We start from the raw sequence: 19291 nt of genomic DNA on the forward strand, positions 1-19291 counted from the left end.
GTAAGTAACTGTTCAGATTGCTTACAGATCTTACGAAAATAGTGTCCTATTAAAAATAATTTGGTAGCATCAAGCCTGCTTAACTGAAAGCACACCCCTCTGTGGACTGAAAAGAATGTTTAAGAATTTAAGGGGATAGGACAATACTTTTAGGGAGGGAAGGGTGGGAAACATGCTCGTAACAACACAGCATACACTCATTTCTTTTGAAGATTGATTTGCTCTTCTACTCTACAAAAGAAGCAGTAAATAAACCAGTAAACCCAAAAGTTTCACAACAGCAAGAGAAATCTATTTGGGTAGTTTTCTTGCCACAGGCATTCAGGATGATATTTAGAAAAATGTTTTCCATACCAATGATTCAATGTTCAGTCAGAGAGGAGGTATAGAGAAAAAGTAGATTAACTCATTTTACACACTTTTGAAGATTAAGAAAGTAAATTTTAACAACTACATTAAATGTGTCTTGAAGGAGTCAACACTGTAAATTAACTGATCACATAAGGTCCTTCCGAAATAACACACAGACTGTATTTATGTGCAAGCTGCCTGTGAAGAGTTAAAAAGACGAAAAGGAGGGAAAAGTTCTACTGTCATTGAAAAGTTATCTCTATCAACCTGTGTATATCAGAGTGAAATTTAACATGGCCTTAATATACAGGAAAATATTGCCATCGCTTCCATTTTGTTTTAATTCAGTTGTTCATGTAGAAAAATAAAACTCCATACACTATTTAAAGTCAGGTCCAATAGTAAGTGGTAAAAAAGTTAATGTATACTAAGTATAAACAAATACTACATTAGACTAATAGAGTGTTAATATAAAGGACAAACTGCATTTACTGTCTTACATACAGGCTTGTATGGGAACGCATGCGGAGAGGTGTCTGCAGTGACATACCCCTTGTGTCTGAAGGGACAGAGGTGTGATACGCCGCTTTTCCCACTCATTTGGGCGTGGTTCAGGTGTGGATTCCATGAAATTGCGCTTGAGCTCACTAATGCTAGCCTGGTGTTTCAGTAAGTCGTCCTGGGTCTTATCCAGGTCCTATCAACCCACAACATAAAACAAAGTAGGACAAAACACAGCAACAAACCAAACTTCACCGGAAACAAAAGGAAACAAAAGCAACCAAACCAAGGAAAGTGCCTTGTGTCTGAAGAGTTGACTTTCTTTGGAGTGCCTTAAAATAGGAAAGTTTAAGGCTATAATGGACCAAGATTTTTTGGCTTTGTTTTTGTTTCTTCCATGTTTTAAAGCAAAGGAAGAATAACGTTTTGCATGGTTATTTAACAGAGGGCTACTTCATCCTCAACATGAAACTACTAGTCCTTTGAAACAATAATTTCCAGGAGCTGTTCGCTTTCAGCTAAAATTTGTCAGCACAGAAGCAAATGTTTCAGGATACTGCACAGCTAACATAACCAAAGGTAGCTGTAAGAAAGAACAGTTTAACACAAGGAGCATAAAAATTCATCTTTCTTGATATTACAAGCTCCATGAAAAATACTTCTGTGAACACAGTACTACACAGCCAAATATGCAAGCAGCTAACACCTGCTTAGCTTCACAGGGACTACTCACTGTGCCTCTCATGCAGGCTTAAACTTACTGAAGAAGTCAGATTAAAGACTTAAAACTTGTTGTCTGACAATTCCACATTTAAAAACCTGACAGCTGACAGACACAAGTAGGAATAGTTTCTCTGCATGGAAATACCAAAGAAATTATCTCTCTAAACTGCACCTCCCGAGGCCACTGCCAAAGGGAACACCTTGTGTGACTAATCTACCAGATTAGATTTTGTGATCATCCATGGAGGCTAAACTGCAGCACCTTGGATCAAATAACTACAACCCAGTTTTTCACATCATACCAGATACAGAGCAGAGGTAAGGTCCAGGAGATACGCAGAAACATAATTCCTCTGGTAATCAGACAAAAAACGCATCTGCTTAGCTTGCTTGGAAATTCGTTATCCTTTACAATGGCTGGGCTTTGGTGGGAGGAGCAGATTTCACCCTGCTTTCATAATGTGTCCTCCTTCCAGCATTACAGGTCTTGAGAAAAGCCTGTGTTGCTTATGCTCACTCTAACACAAGAATACATTTTCAGTATTCTGTAGTTAAGTTTAAGCCTCTGATCCATTTTCAGTAAAGAAATAAAAGACAGAAGACTAAAATTAGGATTTTTATTGTCAGTGACCACAACGTAAATAGACCTCACATTAAATCATTAAAAAGCCAATGCCCAAATTTGTTAGTTTCTAATTTCTTTTCATTTGCATGTCCAGCCCCAGTAAGGGTTTGGTGCTGCATATCTATTTCCTAATTCTGAAAATAATCCCACATGCAGTTTGAACACTTGAACCTCTCCCCCTTCTGGCAGCTCAGTAGGCTTGTATTGACACAGAACCACTTTTCATCCTGGACTAATGACTGAGACATTAAGTATGTCCTCCTAAAGTTTGCATTTCTTGAGCTAAGTAAAATCTTATGCCAAAAGCGTACCCTTATACAACTGAAGCTCATAAGAATAATGTAATTATTTTAAAACCTGTCTTGGCTTGACACAAGGCACATTTCTTGGACTTGATCAAAGCAAAGTTATGCAATGCACATTTTCAGTGCTTTAGTAAGTTACACACAGGCATATTTTCAATAGCGATCAAAAGCTGCAAAAAAGCCGTAAAAGATTAGTTGGGTTACTGTGATCCATACATCTCCTTATTACTGAACAAAATCAGTGATTTTTTAAATAGACCATTTTTGTGACAAAGGGAATTATTTATAGCCCCATCTGGATGAATAAGGACAGCAGTAGAATCTTCTAAAACATCTTCAGTTATTAGCTTAAGTTATTAACCACAAGTTAAATGACTGATTATACTACAGACAGTCTGATTAAATAATTGAGGTTAGCATCTATATGAAAATTCTTGTAATAAAAATCTCTACTTCAGTGACTAAGCACTACACATGAACATACTGGTCATAACTCTGCTCATCTATGATGAAAACCAACCTCCAGGAAGCAAAAATTACTTCCTTTTGAAAAACAAAAAATAAATATTTCAGAAGATACCTAAACATTTCCTTTGAATATCCGATCCTTGCATCATTTCTCAATGCTCCTAAAATCAACGCGTGTTGGAACCAAAACGAGTTTTCTATACTTCTTTGCTTACCCTTACTTTTAACTTCATGTATTCAACTAATGTATTTGATGAATGTTGATGAAACTGGCAAAAGCTAGAAACTCTGCTCAACAGAAGATGTACACACTAGGAAGCAATGTACAAAACCCATTTAGAACTATGAATTGAACCCATGTGTTTGCTTTATCTAAATAGGGCTATTATTCCCAGTTGCCACCTTGAAAACATCTAGCAAAAATATACAAATTTACATTCAAGGTTCAAGATGAGGTTTGGCTGTAGGGCTTTTTGGATTTGTCTGTTTGTTTGTTTTTTAATTTAAACTCAGAGACTAGAACGATAACATGCAACATTTCCGAGCTGGTTTTCCCCATGCGCTTCATGCACTGTGTCCATAACAGCCTGCAAGTGACCTCCCATCCCATGCAGCCTGGCAGCCCGTGAGAATGGACAGTATTTTTTGCATTACATACAAACCTCCAACATTAAATTGCTATGTCTGACATAAATATTTTCCCCGTCTACTCTCAAGGAATTCATCTGTGAAATTAAGCCACACAGAAGAAACAAAAAAAAACAAAATAGACGAGCAAGTAAATAAAAAGGACCTTTATAATCAGACATTTAAATAAAAGAAATAAAATGGTGAGGTGAAAAGGCACTGTTCACACAAAACCCACAGAAAATTTAGGGTGCTAACAAGGCAGGCAGCTACAGCCAGGTTCAATTGTAAAGAAGCAACCATGCACCTTCTGCTGTGCTTCCTCCTCTTCGTATTCCACCTATGCGAGCACATGATAAATTATTAAGAAAAGGAACCATTAACATATGATTACAGACTAACACAGAGGCTGCATCTCTTTGTAAATGCTGCAAAGCGTGCTGTATTTACAGACCTTTACAGTTTTGGTCCCAGATGTCGAAATTAAGCATCTTTGGTCTTCTTTCACCTACATTGTTGTAGAATGGCTGAAGTAATTTTTGGCACAAGCAGCATGAAAAATGGAAGTTTCACACAGTGTCCCCTTCTTGCTATACTTTTTAGTGTTTCCCAGGTGAAAATTTTGGAATGAGTAATGAAGAAAAATGATATGCATAATTTCTATAGTAAGCAACTTAAATTCTGCAACAAGTAGATGGGAGAATGGAATCAAATCCAGGAGTTCTTTTGGGAAAAGTCTAGGGTTCAAGTCAAACATTTGAATACTGTATTTACAAACTGTCTTAATATTTTAGGAATGTTGCTGCATTGGGATGAGTTATTTATGCCACCCTCCACCACCCCTTTTTAGGTGAATATATTCCTTCTTAAACTGCAATGCACTTTGTTGGAAATGGTAGCTAATCTTTGTATCTTCTCTCCATGTATTCTGAATCCTTAAAGAGCAATGTTTAAAAAGCAAGAAACTTCCCAGTCTTTCCACAAGTACGAATATCAACTGCTAATCTTAGGAAAAGATGCACTTAGAAGTCAACACTCTGCAAGTACATAAACTTGAAGAGGGGTTTACTTACTGCTCATACGGTTGCATTTTGGATTCTGTGTGAATGCCCACAAGATGAGGTACATACATATCACATTTTTAATAATTTCTGACTTCTCTGGGATTCTATTTTCTGTAGCTTTATGTTACAAATTATGGATTGAATTAGGCTACAGAAACATTGAGAAAATCTTTAATGTTTTTCATTATTTTAAACTTAGACTGGTGTTATAATGACATCATGTCACATTTACCATGTTTTTAATATGTACATCAGTTTAGCAAACTTTGTTAAATGTAACATTAAACAGGCCCTCCTCCTTTTTGATTCTATTGTATTTTGTTTCATATTTCCTTTGAGGACCAAATTAAACTACCTTTTTCTAGTGGTACTGCTGTAACATGTGCAGCAGACAAAAGGAAAGCAGGCATTTTTTCAGCCATTCCAGATGATCAGAGCAACGTTTTAATGTGACAGAGGCTTCTGTACAGCAATCTTAGCAGGGTATTCCAAAGAATGTTTAGACTTCAGTGCTTCAGTCTGACATAACCTTCAATCCCAGCTAATGAATGAAATCAGTTTCCACCTTAAATACTGCTAGAGATTAATCAAAGCACATTAAAAAAGAAAAATATGCGTTGGACAGAACTCAACTTTGCACACACCCTTGTAGAGCTGAAACATCTGAAACAACAAAAAGTTGATTTGTTAATTTTCAAATATTCACTATTTTCTGCATTCAGCTTTTAGAAATTTCATTTTTCAGTTCTAAACTGAACTTGGGAGATGTGCATTCCAGTCAATACATGCAGGAGACATGAATTTTAAAACAAATTGCTAGCACAAGTAGAACTTGCAAATAGTATCAGAAAATAGCATATCTATGATTACACAGAGCACTTCCAGTATTCAGATTTATGCACTTGTAAACATTTTGAACTATGAAATAAGTCCACCTGCAGCTCAGTATCTGTGGAATTGAATGAAATTATGCATGCTGTTGGAAATCAGGCAGAAAAAACACGAGCTAAAAGTTATTGACTAAAAATCCCACAACGGCAATTTTTCACATGTTAGAAATGCTAAAAGATACAGATATACACGTGTGTGCATGTATTTATATATATTTACAGGCATGTACATTGATTTGTCTGTATACCAGGAGTGTGCAAAACTGAGCATGCCTCAAGAGAAAAAGCATAAAAGCCATGTGCAAGTGTCAACATTTAAGCAACAAAATTACACACCTCCACTTCCTCTGCTTTGTCATTCAGGTCATTGCCATTAGAGCCACTAAAGGAAGACGCCTTAGGCTCCAGGTAGCAGAGGGACAGAGCGAGAGGAAGGGAAAATGTGAGTGAAAAAGGAATAGACTGGAAAGCAGACAGAAGCAGCACAAAGATAAGGAGAAAAGAGGGGATGAAGGAAGGAGAGGTAATAGGAATATAGTGCTGAAGGCCAGGTGGGAGGAAAGAAATGCAAACATCAGGAAGGCTAGGAAAAGTAATATAGCCATCCTCATCAAGCAGTGAACGGAAACTAAAAGAAAGGCATCTGAAGAAGCTGAATGAGACACACAACTCAGTACTTTTGTAGTCATTTGTATGGATTTTTCCCTCGACAGCAGGGCAGCCTCGACTAGCTAGGGGTCTTATAGATTCAAAGATATCATTTGGTGAAGCTGTTCTGGTTTTATTATGATCTGATGTTTGTTTCATGGAATTGCACTCTGAAACATCTGTAAGGAAGGGCTCCCCAAAGGAATCTTCCTCTGAAATATCTGAAAGCATGTCCATCTCAAGGACAGGTGACAAGTTTGTGAAATGAGATGACACAGAATGGATAGGTAGTGATGGTGGGTGTATGTGAGTGAGCTGAAGAAAAAAATTCTGTGCACAGTGGAAAATGAAAGCACAACAAAAATGCAAGTTTGAAGGCACATGAAGAGGGGAAAAAAAAGAAATTATTAGTTAGTGAAAACTTTTACTTAGAAGAAGGAATAGCTCTACTAAAGCAATAGAAATAAAAATAAAAATCCCCTTGTGTTTTACAAGCAGCCAACTTGTTTACTTCTGTGGATTATGAAAGGAACCCATAACGAATGTTTTGTTCTCAGGCTGTAAAAAACCATGCACTTTTGAACTGTAGTAGTCACTTAAACCAGATGGAAGCAGACAGACATTCAAAGCTTTGGCAAGAAAGGTCAGAGGACAGTGCAGTACAGGAAAGACAAGCTGGCACTTTGATTCTTGGGTTTATAACCATTTTCTCTAAGACTTTACGAGAGCCAGAAAAGAAAAGGAGGATCTGCGCTAGGGAAAAAAGAAAGCTGTCCACAGAATAGGCATTTGGAACAAAACCTTACTCAACAGCTTCCCAAAACAACTTCTCGAAAAACATTTTTTTCCCCCTCTCTTCTTTTTGGTTAAAATATTGAAAGATATTCCCTTATTTTCAAAATGGTTGTATCACCATTTTACCAAGCTCAAAGGCAAAACATAGTAATTTATTTTACCATTTCTCTCCCATGAAGAAACTGTGTGTGCTTTTCTTCTAGTCACATTCAAAATTATTTCAGCTTGCCAGCAAACAAAACAAAAAATAACCACCGCAGTGGTATTTGTTCTCTTTCTACACTTGGATGCAGTGAAAACATATGAACTGCACAGAGAATCTCAGCAGTCTCACTAGGAATAAAATGGGTAGCTGACTTGCAGAAGTGTTTGAAGACAAATTTACTTTTAAATATTCAAGCAAGTTCTGGAGAATTGCTGAAAAAGAAATGATCTCCAAGAGAGAAAGAGTAGCAGTTTTAGTTGACAGTCTAGGAGGAAATTTTTACATCAAATCATACAAAATTTAAATTCAGTTTTTTTACCTATTTCCCCCGTAGCTCAAACAAACAAGACAAGTAGATGGTTGCAAAAGAAACAGATTACAGTACTCAGGTTTCCATAGAAATGTGCACCTTAGTCACCATACAACTTTTTAAAGGAGGAAATAATTCTGCAATGGCTACTAAAACAATACTGCTATCTATGGTAATTACATTCAGTCATAATATACCCAACTTTGTAGAAAGCACACAAGTGTGGATATATTAGGATTTTATTTTAAATATGAACTAAGAAAATAAACAAAACATTATTTACCCTTTGACACTTTTTTTTTTCAAGAACTCATTCAAACTTACTGAGAGAAATCCTAGGTCAATGCCATTTAGAAGTTTGTGTTCTGTTTTGCTTACATATATGAAGTTAAATCCACAGAAAGCACTTGACAAGTTTACTTGAATATTTTAATACAATGTCCTGTATGATACTCGGAACTGAAAGGCATGAAATAACCACATATGGACACACACCACAAGAACAAATAATTTTGGTGTGAAAGTCAGCCATACCTTTCCATCCTGAGTCAGTTCTAATTGTGGAGTTTTGAGTGGGCTTCCATCTTCTTCTCTACCGCCTTCTTTTACCTTGGCCTGACCAGCAGCTTCAGTGTCAATGACTTTGTCTCCAGCAGCCTGGCCTCCAGTAGCAGAGAAATCTCTTAGCAGACTTTGGTCTGAGATACCCATGGGAGCTATTAGAGAACAAAATAATTTTTGTTAATTCCGGTAAGCTGACACATTTTGTTATTAAGTCCTCTTAACAAAAGTGTTTTATGATGATGTCAGCAATGGGCAATACAGGCTAGTTACTGAGTGATACAGTGTTTTTCAGCTTCTTGGCTTTACAAAAAGTCTGTGGTTCCCATTGCAGTGATATGAACAGCAATATACCCTCATCACAAAACATGCACTTACTATACAAGGGAAAAACCCTCACAGTATCAGACAGGTATTTATCAACTTCTTGATTAGTCTTGGAAGGTAAATTGAACATATTCTTTTAACTGTCTAAATCACCATTAAAAAAGAAATAGGCAACAGCCTTTTTTTGTGGAAACCTACTATTTGAGCGAACTACTTTAATACAACATAGAAAGAGCTATGCATATAACTGTCACAGTACTTTTTGCTGGAGCCCTAGCAAAACAGTACAAACAGCTCAGTGAAATCAAGACCTTTCCTCTCTACATGCTTGCAAAAAAAAGAAAGGGGAAATACTAAATATGTATACTTGAATAAAGTCACAGGGCAAGAGAATGAAATTTCTTAAATTAGGGTTGTTTTCTCTTATTTGATTTGGAATAATAGGATTGATGAGCAGGATGGCTCTTATTTTTTAAATCACCATGACTGGTTTAGTCAAAGCAGTAGCAATGAAATAGAGGAGAATTCATTAAATAAATGAAGGAGCTTTAAACACAACTTTGATATAAACTTAATTTTGAGAGTTGGGAAAAATTTAAATTGTTTCTAGCCAAAAGAGAAACTAAATCAGACTCCGACAGTAACACTGATGTGGTGTCAAGTCTTTTGGTTGCCACAAGGACTCATCACATGCTACCAGTGCAAGCACTTTTGCCTCTTATTCTAACTTTGGTTCTCAGAAGACAAGCAAGTGTCAGAGTGTGTTCATAGTATAGAAGAATGAATATTTGCAGAAATAAAATTCTTCTCAATAGAAGGGTTTTTAAGAAAATAAGGTAAAGTTGACAGCTCAACTGTAGCTAAACTCACATCATTGTTCACTTTTATCCTAGAGAAGTTGTGCATGCCTGAATCCAAATCAAGCTTCATGTTATTTTGCTGAAGTTATTCTATTATATATTATTTCAGAAGTAATTTAGAGCAAGACAGGTACTTATACATCTCTCACACATACTGCTGCCATACATGCCTTTGAAAAGAATGCCTGTTACCAATAAAGGAAACCAGAAGGTATTTATTTCTCCAAATAAAAGAAGATAGTTATCTAAATAAAAGAAGCTAAACTTGAGTAATAACAAAAAAACCTTTTAGCTATTCAAAATCAACATAAAATTTTTTAACTAAACACTGAAGCATTGAATAAATATATAGGAAAGCAATATATTGAACAAAATTATAGAAAACTAAAAGAAACAACTTGTTGAGCCTTTTCTGTTTAGCAGAGAGACACTCAGGTGCACTCAGATCCCAAAAAATGCCACTGATGAAACAACTCTGACTAACAGCTTATAATGAGTGTCTATCCCATAAAAAGATATGAATAGTGTAGACAGATGCTACATACCCAAGATAGACTTCTCCATATAGTCACAGCAGTGCCATACAATTTAGGCAGTGACTTAACTTACTGTTTAGATCACTTAACACTGATAAATACACAAAGCACCTACTCCTCACATCACCCATTAGAAACTGAAATTCATAAATTTGTCAGTCGACCTTCTGGCCATCCATAATGTCACTGTTTTTTAATGTTGGTCAGATCAGAGTGGCTACACATAATGTAATCATTACACTGAAAAAGTAAGTCAGATTTCATACCTCCATCAAGGCTTCTGGAAACACGTTTGCTTGAAGTGCGCTCGAAGTACGGAGCTGGTCTGTCTATGAGGTTGCTCGCCTGCCGCGTCTGTGCTTGCGTACGTCCACTGTAGCGGAACTTGGAACCCAGGGTCAGAAACTTGGCTTTTGGAGGCTGTTCTGGCGATAGAAGTCTTAAAAGAAAGTATGGGAAAAATCAGTTAAAAAGGCTTTATTTTAGGTATTTAATGAGGTATTTTAAAACTACTTACTATATTTCAACTTCAGCTCACTTTGCATAATTTGCACTCTCCAAGAAAAGATGCTACCGTAAGGTCTGCAAAGACCTTCTAAAACAATGCATGTTATTTATTGTTTGCAGTTGAAGTGACACTGATAACCATCACATTTTTCCACAGTATGATTAAGCATTTGGGATTCTTATCTTTTAGTACCATCTTAGTTGAATTGTAATTCTTTGCAGAAAGCTGAGGCCATTATAGATCCACGTTGAATACCTCTCATATCTCTCTTGTTAGAATGTTACTTATAGTAAAAAACTATACATTCTACTCCATTGTCTTTCCTATATGCTGAGGTACCAGAACAGCAGCTGCACCATAGTCTGCACCAATGGCTGCAGGGGAATCTCTGCTCTGGCACCTGGAGCACCCTCCTCCTCCTTCACTGACCTTGGTATCAGCAAAGTTGTTTCTCTCACATATTCTTGCTCCTCTCCCCAGCTGCCACTGCTGTTGCACAGTAGCTTTTCCCCCTCCTTAAATACATCACTCTGGAGGTGCTACCACTGTTACTGATGGGTTCAGCCTTGGCCAGCAGCAGGTCCATCTCAGAGGTGTTTGGCATAGGCTCTATCAGACATAAGGGAAGCTTCTGGCAGCTTCTCACGGAAGCCACCCCTGTAGCCGCTCTGCTACAAAAACCTTGCCATGCAGACACAATACAGCTCAGTGGATAACCATTTTCTCCAAGAGAGCATGTTTACAGCTTTGTCAGAGGACTAACCAGAAAGATCCAATCAGCCATGCCTAAGGTGCACATTCACACAACTGAATCTTAATCTGTTCCAACACATTTTTAAAGAAAACAATTCAAGACAGACTAATCCACTCCTCCCCACTAAGGCCACTTATGTAATAAAATTTCCAGTATCTGGAGCTTCCCCTTTATTGCTTCTGTAAAACAGTCTTTCTCCCCATTACTTCCATGGCAGAGGGTGTTATGGACTGAGAGGAAGAAGGCTAAAAGGGTTTTTCCAAGGTTCCTTCAGTTCTTGATTTTCCAGTCTTGGCAAGGCTACAGCATGAACTGCCATTTTTATCTTCCACCCTGCTGAGATAAACTTTTAATCTTTTAATGTGGAAAACCAAGAGAACTAATTACTTCCTGTTTAAGGGCACTTGAATGGATTTTTTGTATTACAGGCTTAATTACCTGAAATAACTGAAAGCTATGCTTTTACCACTTCAAGGCATTCTGAGGAGACAGTGAAACAATCATGAAAATTTCAAATAAAACATCATAAAGTGGAAATATAAGCATGTTTCTTCAGACACTGGTTAAGATCCAGAGTTGTCAACTCTGCTTGCCTCAGAATATTAATGTAGATATATAGTCTGACTTTACTTTTAAGTAGATTGCTGCTCTTTGAAAATGGTACTGGAATCCTGTAACTTTGAGCTGGTAACAAGTGAATACAATGCTTTTTGGTTGTCATTTTCAACACGGTTCATTACAACTTTTATAAATAACTTCCTATACTGGCTTAATTTCCTACACATTATAAAAATGTATCTAAAGGTAGCTATTTAAGAAAAACAAACACTACGTAAGACAACACAAGGAACAATGTTATATAGGGCATGCTAAGAGATTTTAAAACTAAAAGTATACATTTAAACTGTATACAATTTACTGTGGCATCATACACAAGCTCTTCATATGCTCCGAATGAGCTACAGTCTCTTGGACTGTAGCAATTGCTTTCTGCTTTTTATCTCTGGAGAAAAATAGAGCTGGATTTATTTTACTCTTTTTAAATCAGGATGAGAGGTTCTGAGGATTTTCTTTCTGATGACATCAGTGCAGTCTATGGATTTACAGAATAGCTGAAGTATTTGTTACATAATTCTCACTGTAAAGTCATTCCTAGTTAGCAAAAGCCACTTCTGATTGTAATGAAATACCGTTATTTTTATTATATCAGAATTTCTGCAATAAGAGTATCTTATACCTATTAATGCTCCTGAAAACTTTCATACTTGCAAATGATGGTTGTCAGTTTAAGATTTTTGACTTCCATAAGATTTGTTTTTTCTTTATTCAGGTCTATTTCGTTACTATAAAACTAGGAAATACAATTTACCAGCTAAGTAGATCACTGCAGAAGTTATTTGAAGAGTAGTGATAAACTTTTCATTGTGGAGAGAACTGCATACAATTTGTTGTAATCGACACCACCAGCCAAGGCAGACTTCAAATTTTCAAGAATAGAATGCTGGATTATTAATAAACATAGCTAATGAATTCTATCAACATGAAAAAAAATCTCTGATAAGGATTTAAAAAAGAAGTGCTTCTAAATTAAGCATTTAGAGACCAATTTATGGTGATATTTGCCCATATCAGCATAAATTCTAACACTGCATTCAAGAATAGTCTACATTCAATGAAAATCTGAATACTGTAAACCAATGAGACAGTTCCAATATTCAACTGCTTAGGATTCCTGGTCTCCAAGTTTTCTGAAGTTGTCAATCTAGCAAGTGTATTCAGCAAAAGGATTGCATCTACCTTAAAACACAACAAGCTTTTTAAAAACAAACCGGCTACTGAAGCAGAAAGCTTACCCTTTACATACCATAGTTACTGTGCTTTGAAGCACAAAACTTGGATTTAGTGCCTATCCAATTCATGAGAGATTCAACCTACATCAGTGACTCCTAGACTGCATGGGGCACATGCAGTCCCTCATGGAATGTGTATTATAAAAATCAAATGAAGATTCTTCTATTTTCCTTTTCATTGGAGGAAATAGACAGAGGAACAACTTTGTGGCCTGTTGTTAAAGAGCTTATTTACAAACAAATCAGAGCTTCAATGACCAATTCAGAATTTTATATTCCTCGGCTGTTGAGAAAAAAAACAAGGTTATGGATTATTACATAAACAGTCTTTTTGAAGTGATTCCCCTCTTCAAAGGACTGTGAACTCAGACCAGTTCGTAAATAATGAAAAACTCAGTTGTAAGCACTTACGCTCAGCAGAATATTCAAGCTAATTGAATATTAACATTCAACTTAATTGAATATTATTATTCAACTTAATTGAATAAAGATTACTGTCAGGCCCTAAGAGCTTCTTGTGCAGATGTATAGTAGGTTTCTAGATGGGCATTCTGAAGAGTCAATCTCTCGGGAAATCTTATCACAGAATCACAGAGTGGGTCAAGTTGGAAGGGACCACAGTGGGCCATCTGGTCCAACCTCCCTGCTCAAGCAGGGTCATCCTAGAGCACACGGCACAGGATCACATCCATATGGTTCTCGAGTATCTCCAGCAATGCATGACCACTTGTTTAGCTCCATCCTGTTTTGATAAAGCAGTTAATTATACTTGAGACTTTAAGAACTGGTAATTTGGTGTCAGTGATTGTCAAGGTGTCTTCTAAGAGGTGTTACTGGAGTGAAAAATTAGGGGCAAAGAAGAGGGAAATCTCTACTTTCCTCATGTCCTTTAAAATAAGGATACGAGCACATTTTGTAAAGAAGGGAAAGCAGAGAATTATCATTTACCTGAAGAAAGTATGATGCTCCACACAAACCTTCCATAACCTTTTAGCAGCCCGATGGTTTGGCAGTTTGAACCCAATAGTGCTCTCAAACTGTTCCTGCTGTAAAGAACCCACAAATAAATTAATTTCCTTGAGCTCCCTAATTAGATGGAGTTCAGATAGTTCCATTACTGTATCAAGCTGTAACACTCCTGTCATAAGACTTTGTAAGATTTAAAAAAAATAAATTAAAAAGATCAGAATTTCCAGCCTTTTAAAAGAATTTTACTTGTTGGGCTAAGTCATGATGGGTAATAATCACATTCTCACTTCCTATCTGTACTAATGGCTCTTGAGAAATCTAATAACACTTTAGTGTTCCTTGCTGATTTTTTGACTAGCTGACAAATGTACTTATTTTTAAACAGCATGAAGCAATTGTACTGCAGGTTGTGCTCCACACTTTCCTTGGATTTAAAAAAAAGTCTGAAATCCATACTGTAGTGTTAAGCTTATATGACCTGTTTCACTGTATAATAGCTTCTCAGCAAAAGTATTTCATCTACACACACCATCAGGACTGCAAGAACAATACATCTGTGTTCCAAAACTTCCAAAACTTCAATGTTAGTATTGTAAAACTGGTATGACTCCTCTTTGGTTTTATTTATTTGAACAGTAAGAGCAACTTTAAACAATTTAGAGTATAATCTAAAAATGTGTTGGTATTTGACATTTTCATGTTTTGTTAGATTTCCAGTTACAATGTGTTCAAGATGTACACCCCCAACCCTCCTTCAGCAATTCCCACAAATTTTTATCGGAAAAGCAGCTTGAACCCAAACCCATTGCTTCCACAGCAGCTAATAGAAGGAGTTATCCTACAGGACAAGTCAAGCGTTTGGTTACGGCCACAAACTAGATTCACTGACATTTGGTGAACAGTTACATCTGAAGAGGAAGAGCAGCTGTCTCTCCCAGGACTGCACGGGTTTTTTCAATAGGCATCTATTGAATAGGCATCTATTGAAAAAAAAGATTTTATTCTTCATTTACTAATCAAGATAAGTGTTTCATACAATCAGTAGAATCTGAAGAGGAAAAAGCACTCAAATTCTGCTTAAATCTCTTAGAGGCAGAGGCTTATGAGGGCAACTGGGAAAAAATGAGGGTGTTTTCTTGTTGCTGAGTAGAAATTATCTCACAAAAGAAACAAGACAGAAAGATGCCACTTACTTCTGCTGGCCTGACTTTGATGTAGAAGTTACTTCGCTTGTATGAAATCTTTAGAATTTTTGGCCAAGCGAAGCGGTTGATCCGGAGTCTGTCTTTGTAAATCAGCAGACCATTAGCACATACACCCAGCATGATATCCACACCTTCAGAATCCTATCACATATGAGACAATTTCATAAAAATCAGTTTAATAACATTCCAAGAAAGTAATTATTGCTGCTATAGCTTGAGGGAAAATAATGCAACTGGGAATTGTTTCATATTCAAACCTACAAGACTGACAATGAGATTCTTAAATCAGAAATTGCCAACTGTATTAGTTTTATAGGAAAGGCTTTGGACTCTAAGTAATGGTTTTGGCACTCATATACCATTGCTGCATATGCCACAGTTCTGGGAAATTCTTCAATATTCTGGTAATAGGGACTAACTTACCAACTTCAAAGCAAGGAAGGGTATGGCCAGTGTGTGTGCTACCAGTAATTTCAACAAATATTAAAAGAATAAACATTAAAAACAGGCCGTTCCAACTTAAAGCAGTCAGTGAAAGTCTCAACAAGCTGTAAAGATACAGGAAGTAATGGAAAGGTTTCTGAGTACTCTCTTCCACTGACAGCATTTGATGCAAACTTTACAGGCTACAAAACTAATCACTTACTGATAATGCTTTGATACCCTACACAATACAGCAGAATCTCATGTACTCTCCAACAACCAATCAACTACACCAAATGCCAACATTGTCATTAGCATGTTGCTTCACCAGCATAACTAACAAAACAAAATTAAACAATGTTTCTCCAGCACTTAGAAGTCTTTATTTTCTTTTTTAAATATAGGACTGATATACTTAACATACCTTAATTTTCCTAATGAATTTGAGATTCTGGATTTATGTGAGAAAGTGGGAGGGGATTATTTGTTTGTTGGGGTTTTAACTAAAAAAATAAAACATCACTTGAAATGAAAATTTCATTTGAGCTACCCAGAGAAGTGGAAAAGGCACCCAAAAACCACTCTCCCCTAAGACCTCCCCCATCTGTTTTCAACTCTCATGGTATAAGGGAAACAATTACATGTTCTTTCAGGCTTTACTTATGGCCCTACATCTCCTTGGCATAAAAAACCCTGATATTTTAAATGTATATGTCTGATCTTATGAATAAAATATTTCCAAGCTGCACATAATTCTATGTATGAAATGCACTAGATAAACTAAGACATGGAATAAGTCCTAAGGATGTTACAGCTGTAAATGGAGTAATGTGACCAAGAGATAAAGGTTTATAACCAAGAATTAAGCATGTAAATTTTTTTAACAGATCTATATATAATGTTGTCTTTAATACTAAACATGTCTATCCTAAAACAAAACTAATCTCCAATACCTTGGCGTGATGTAAATCCACCCCATACATGGAGAGTCTCTTAGCATTTTCTAGGAACTGGGAATCCGCTTGTGCTGGAGTCAAGCCCCTAAAACCATTGAAAAAGCCTTGAGTTTATTGACAAAAAACTGAGAATCAAAACAGTGAAATCCTGGAATTCAGACACACAGAAAAACCTCAGTTTGTAAGGTATCAATAGAACTTTTGGCCTACAGGAAAAGGGGTCTTTCAGAGAATATTATTTTCTTTGAATACCAATTTCCACCTTCACTTTCAAAATATTCCAGCTCTATGTTGCTTAAACTAATTGATAAACTCACATAGGAATATTTGCTCCCAAAGTTCTAAGATCATAGTGAAGGTACTATTTTCAAACTGAAATTTTCAAACACACAAAAGTAAGACCTTTTAGTTACATAACAATTTCCAAAGTAACAATAATTTCAGCTCAGCAGTTTTACACATACATAAATGACATAAATGTGACAAAGCACGATGACTTCATTTAATCTCACTGTATCTGACACACCTGTGTGTTTTGTGTAGCTCAGCCACTTTCTCCTCCATTTCTTGAGTTTGATTGGGTGCAAATTGGAATTCACTGATATAATCACTGCGGTGTTCCTCTGGGTCATGATCACCCAGCTCAGCCTGCAGGGTATATGAACCAAGGAGGGCATGAGTCACAAAGGAACAGGGCAGCCGACCAGATACAATATCCTGACGAAGCTGTAGGCACAAGAAATACCTGCAAGACAAAGGAATGGGGGGGTGGAACCAAAGAAGAAAGTGTTACCAATGGCAAATTAATGAGATATGACAGATGCATGTAATCATGTAAGAATATTTTAAAATAAGTCAATGGCATAATAATATGTTACACTTTACATTATGTATTATTATCACATAGTGAATTTCATTTCATTTTTAAGAGTCAGTATTACTTTCATTAAAAAATGTGAAAAGGAGGAAAAATTCTGATTTCCGATATACATTAATAAAAAAGCTATCTAGTTTTAAACAAAAGCTTAGAATCATAGAATCAGTTGGGTTGGAAAAGACCTCCAAGATCATCGAGTCCAACCCTTGGTCCAACTCTAGTCCATTTACTAGATCATGGCTTACTTAGGAACTCCTTCAGTTCTCATTGTAGCCTGTAGGTATCTATGGTTTAAAAATAAAAAGCTAGGCATTTCTTTTGACATTTCCCTTTGGCTTTAAAATTCTTTTCTATCTCTTGCAGTTCACAAGCTAATCAAGTCACATAATACAGAAAGAAATCCAGTTTAGTACTGAAACCATAATAATCTTCCTTAAACCATGTCTGTATTAGAATATTTCAAGTATCGCATACAGTCTTCTACCAAATTTAACAAGTTAACATTCAGCTTAACATCCTACCCTAGCACAGATATTTTTTTATATAAATGAAAAAAAAAAGCCTTACTGGTGAAACTTAAATTTTAAGGAATTTAGCTTTAACATATAACAAAATTGGTTTTATCAATTGAATAAACAATTGAAAAGCCTACCAACTTGCTGAAAATTTTCAAAGAAAATATATTTTTAAATACAGTCTGTACTAAATGTCTTAGCCTATTTGTAGCAATGTATCAACTACACACTTGTGTAGCTATCTTATTCTGTGCAGAAGACTGATCCAATGCAATGTGCAGTAGCAACATTTATCCTGCCTCAGCAGAGTCAGCTAATTCCAAAATAAAACTAAGTATTTAGGTTTTCCTTAACTCCTGAAGAAAAATGAGCCAATTCCTTGCACTGTATCCCCGGTTATGTCAGTCTTGAAATGCTACTTTTTAGGTGCCTAGTATCCACTGGCATTCTAAGTAATTTCTGTCCAAGAAGTGTGGAAGATAATTATTTTCATGTTTTATTATGTTTTATGGCTTTATTTAATGCATATGTGTAAAACTGCATTTTCACCAATCCAGTCTAGGTGGTTACTGAAGTGCCTTGGATCCCTTGAGCTTTGCTCAAAACCCCCATACGCTCACATCTGCTTTATAATAAAGCAGCAGACTGACAATAAACCACTCACTTCCTTCAAATAAGATCACTAATATCTTACCTCCTGCCCAAATTATATCCCCACTTATCATTAAATTCTTCCTGCTCAGGTTTCTTCCAGAAGTTTTCACTTTACCTTTTCAACCTCGTTACAAAAAGCAGTTGATGTATATAAGAACATTATATAGTACAGTATCCAGAAACTGAAGAAATGTCATATGGTTTTCAAAGTAGACTAGCAGTAAGTTTAAAATTAGGAACTGTGCATACCTAGTGATGTCTTCAGTCAACTGTGAAGGATCAGGGGGATAAAACTTCACATTAAAGGTGAATATCCAAGGTAAACCTAAATACGGGAAATAACTGATTGTTAATCTCAAATAAGCTTAAGCAAGCAAAGAAAGGAACTTACTGAAAAATGTTAGGCAGTCATATAAATCTTAATCACTGAAATCCTGAATAAAGTCTTTTTCTGTCTTTTCACAGTACATTAGTAAGACATATACATTATTTTCACTAGCAGGTAGAAACTCAGATATATAGTGAAAGATTAGCATGTTAAAAATTATTTTATGATGGTTTACATGCAAATATCAGAACATATTTTTAATTTCAAAACTACCGTAATATTTTAACACTTTCAAGACATTGTGTTTTCAAAGGCACTTGCATTGCATTTGTGTTTTCTTTCTAACTCCTCTAAGGCTAATGCTCCTTCTGTCTAAACTGGCATGGTTTGAGAGAATATACATTAACTGTGAACAAGATGTCAAAATGAGGTCTGTGTTGTATACAACAGAGAGAA

General features: G+C 36.1%; 1 protein-coding gene across 15 annotated transcripts in view; it reads right to left on the reverse strand.

Annotated features, from left to right (window-relative positions):
- Positions 1–19291, reverse strand: part of EPB41L2 (erythrocyte membrane protein band 4.1 like 2) — a 110587-nt gene that overhangs the window by 16773 nt on the left and 74523 nt on the right. For 9 of the 15 annotated variants that reach the window (XM_071549077.1, XM_071549078.1, XM_071549080.1 and 6 more), the window contains exons 7-15: positions 18757–18832; positions 16988–17206; positions 16459–16546; positions 15071–15223; positions 13857–13954; positions 10063–10235; positions 8047–8228; positions 3636–3698; positions 902–1048 (exon numbers count right to left, since the gene is read on the reverse strand). In XM_071549077.1, the coding sequence (XP_071405178.1) occupies positions 902–1048; positions 3636–3698; positions 8047–8228; positions 10063–10235; positions 13857–13954; positions 15071–15223; positions 16459–16546; positions 16988–17206; positions 18757–18832 (1199 nt within the window). Of the gene's footprint in view, positions 1–901; positions 1049–3635; positions 3699–3907; positions 3941–4054; positions 6533–8046; positions 8229–10062; positions 10236–13856; positions 13955–15070; positions 15224–16458; positions 16547–16987; positions 17207–18756; positions 18833–19291 lie in introns of those variants that run through there. The other 6 variants (XM_071549083.1, XM_071549075.1, XM_071549076.1 and 3 more) reach the window with 3 other exon arrangements.

Source organism: Pithys albifrons, chromosome 2 (assembly GCF_047495875.1).
Source record: "Pithys albifrons albifrons isolate INPA30051 chromosome 2, PitAlb_v1, whole genome shotgun sequence".
Classification (NCBI taxonomy): Eukaryota; Metazoa; Chordata; class Aves; order Passeriformes; family Thamnophilidae; genus Pithys; species Pithys albifrons.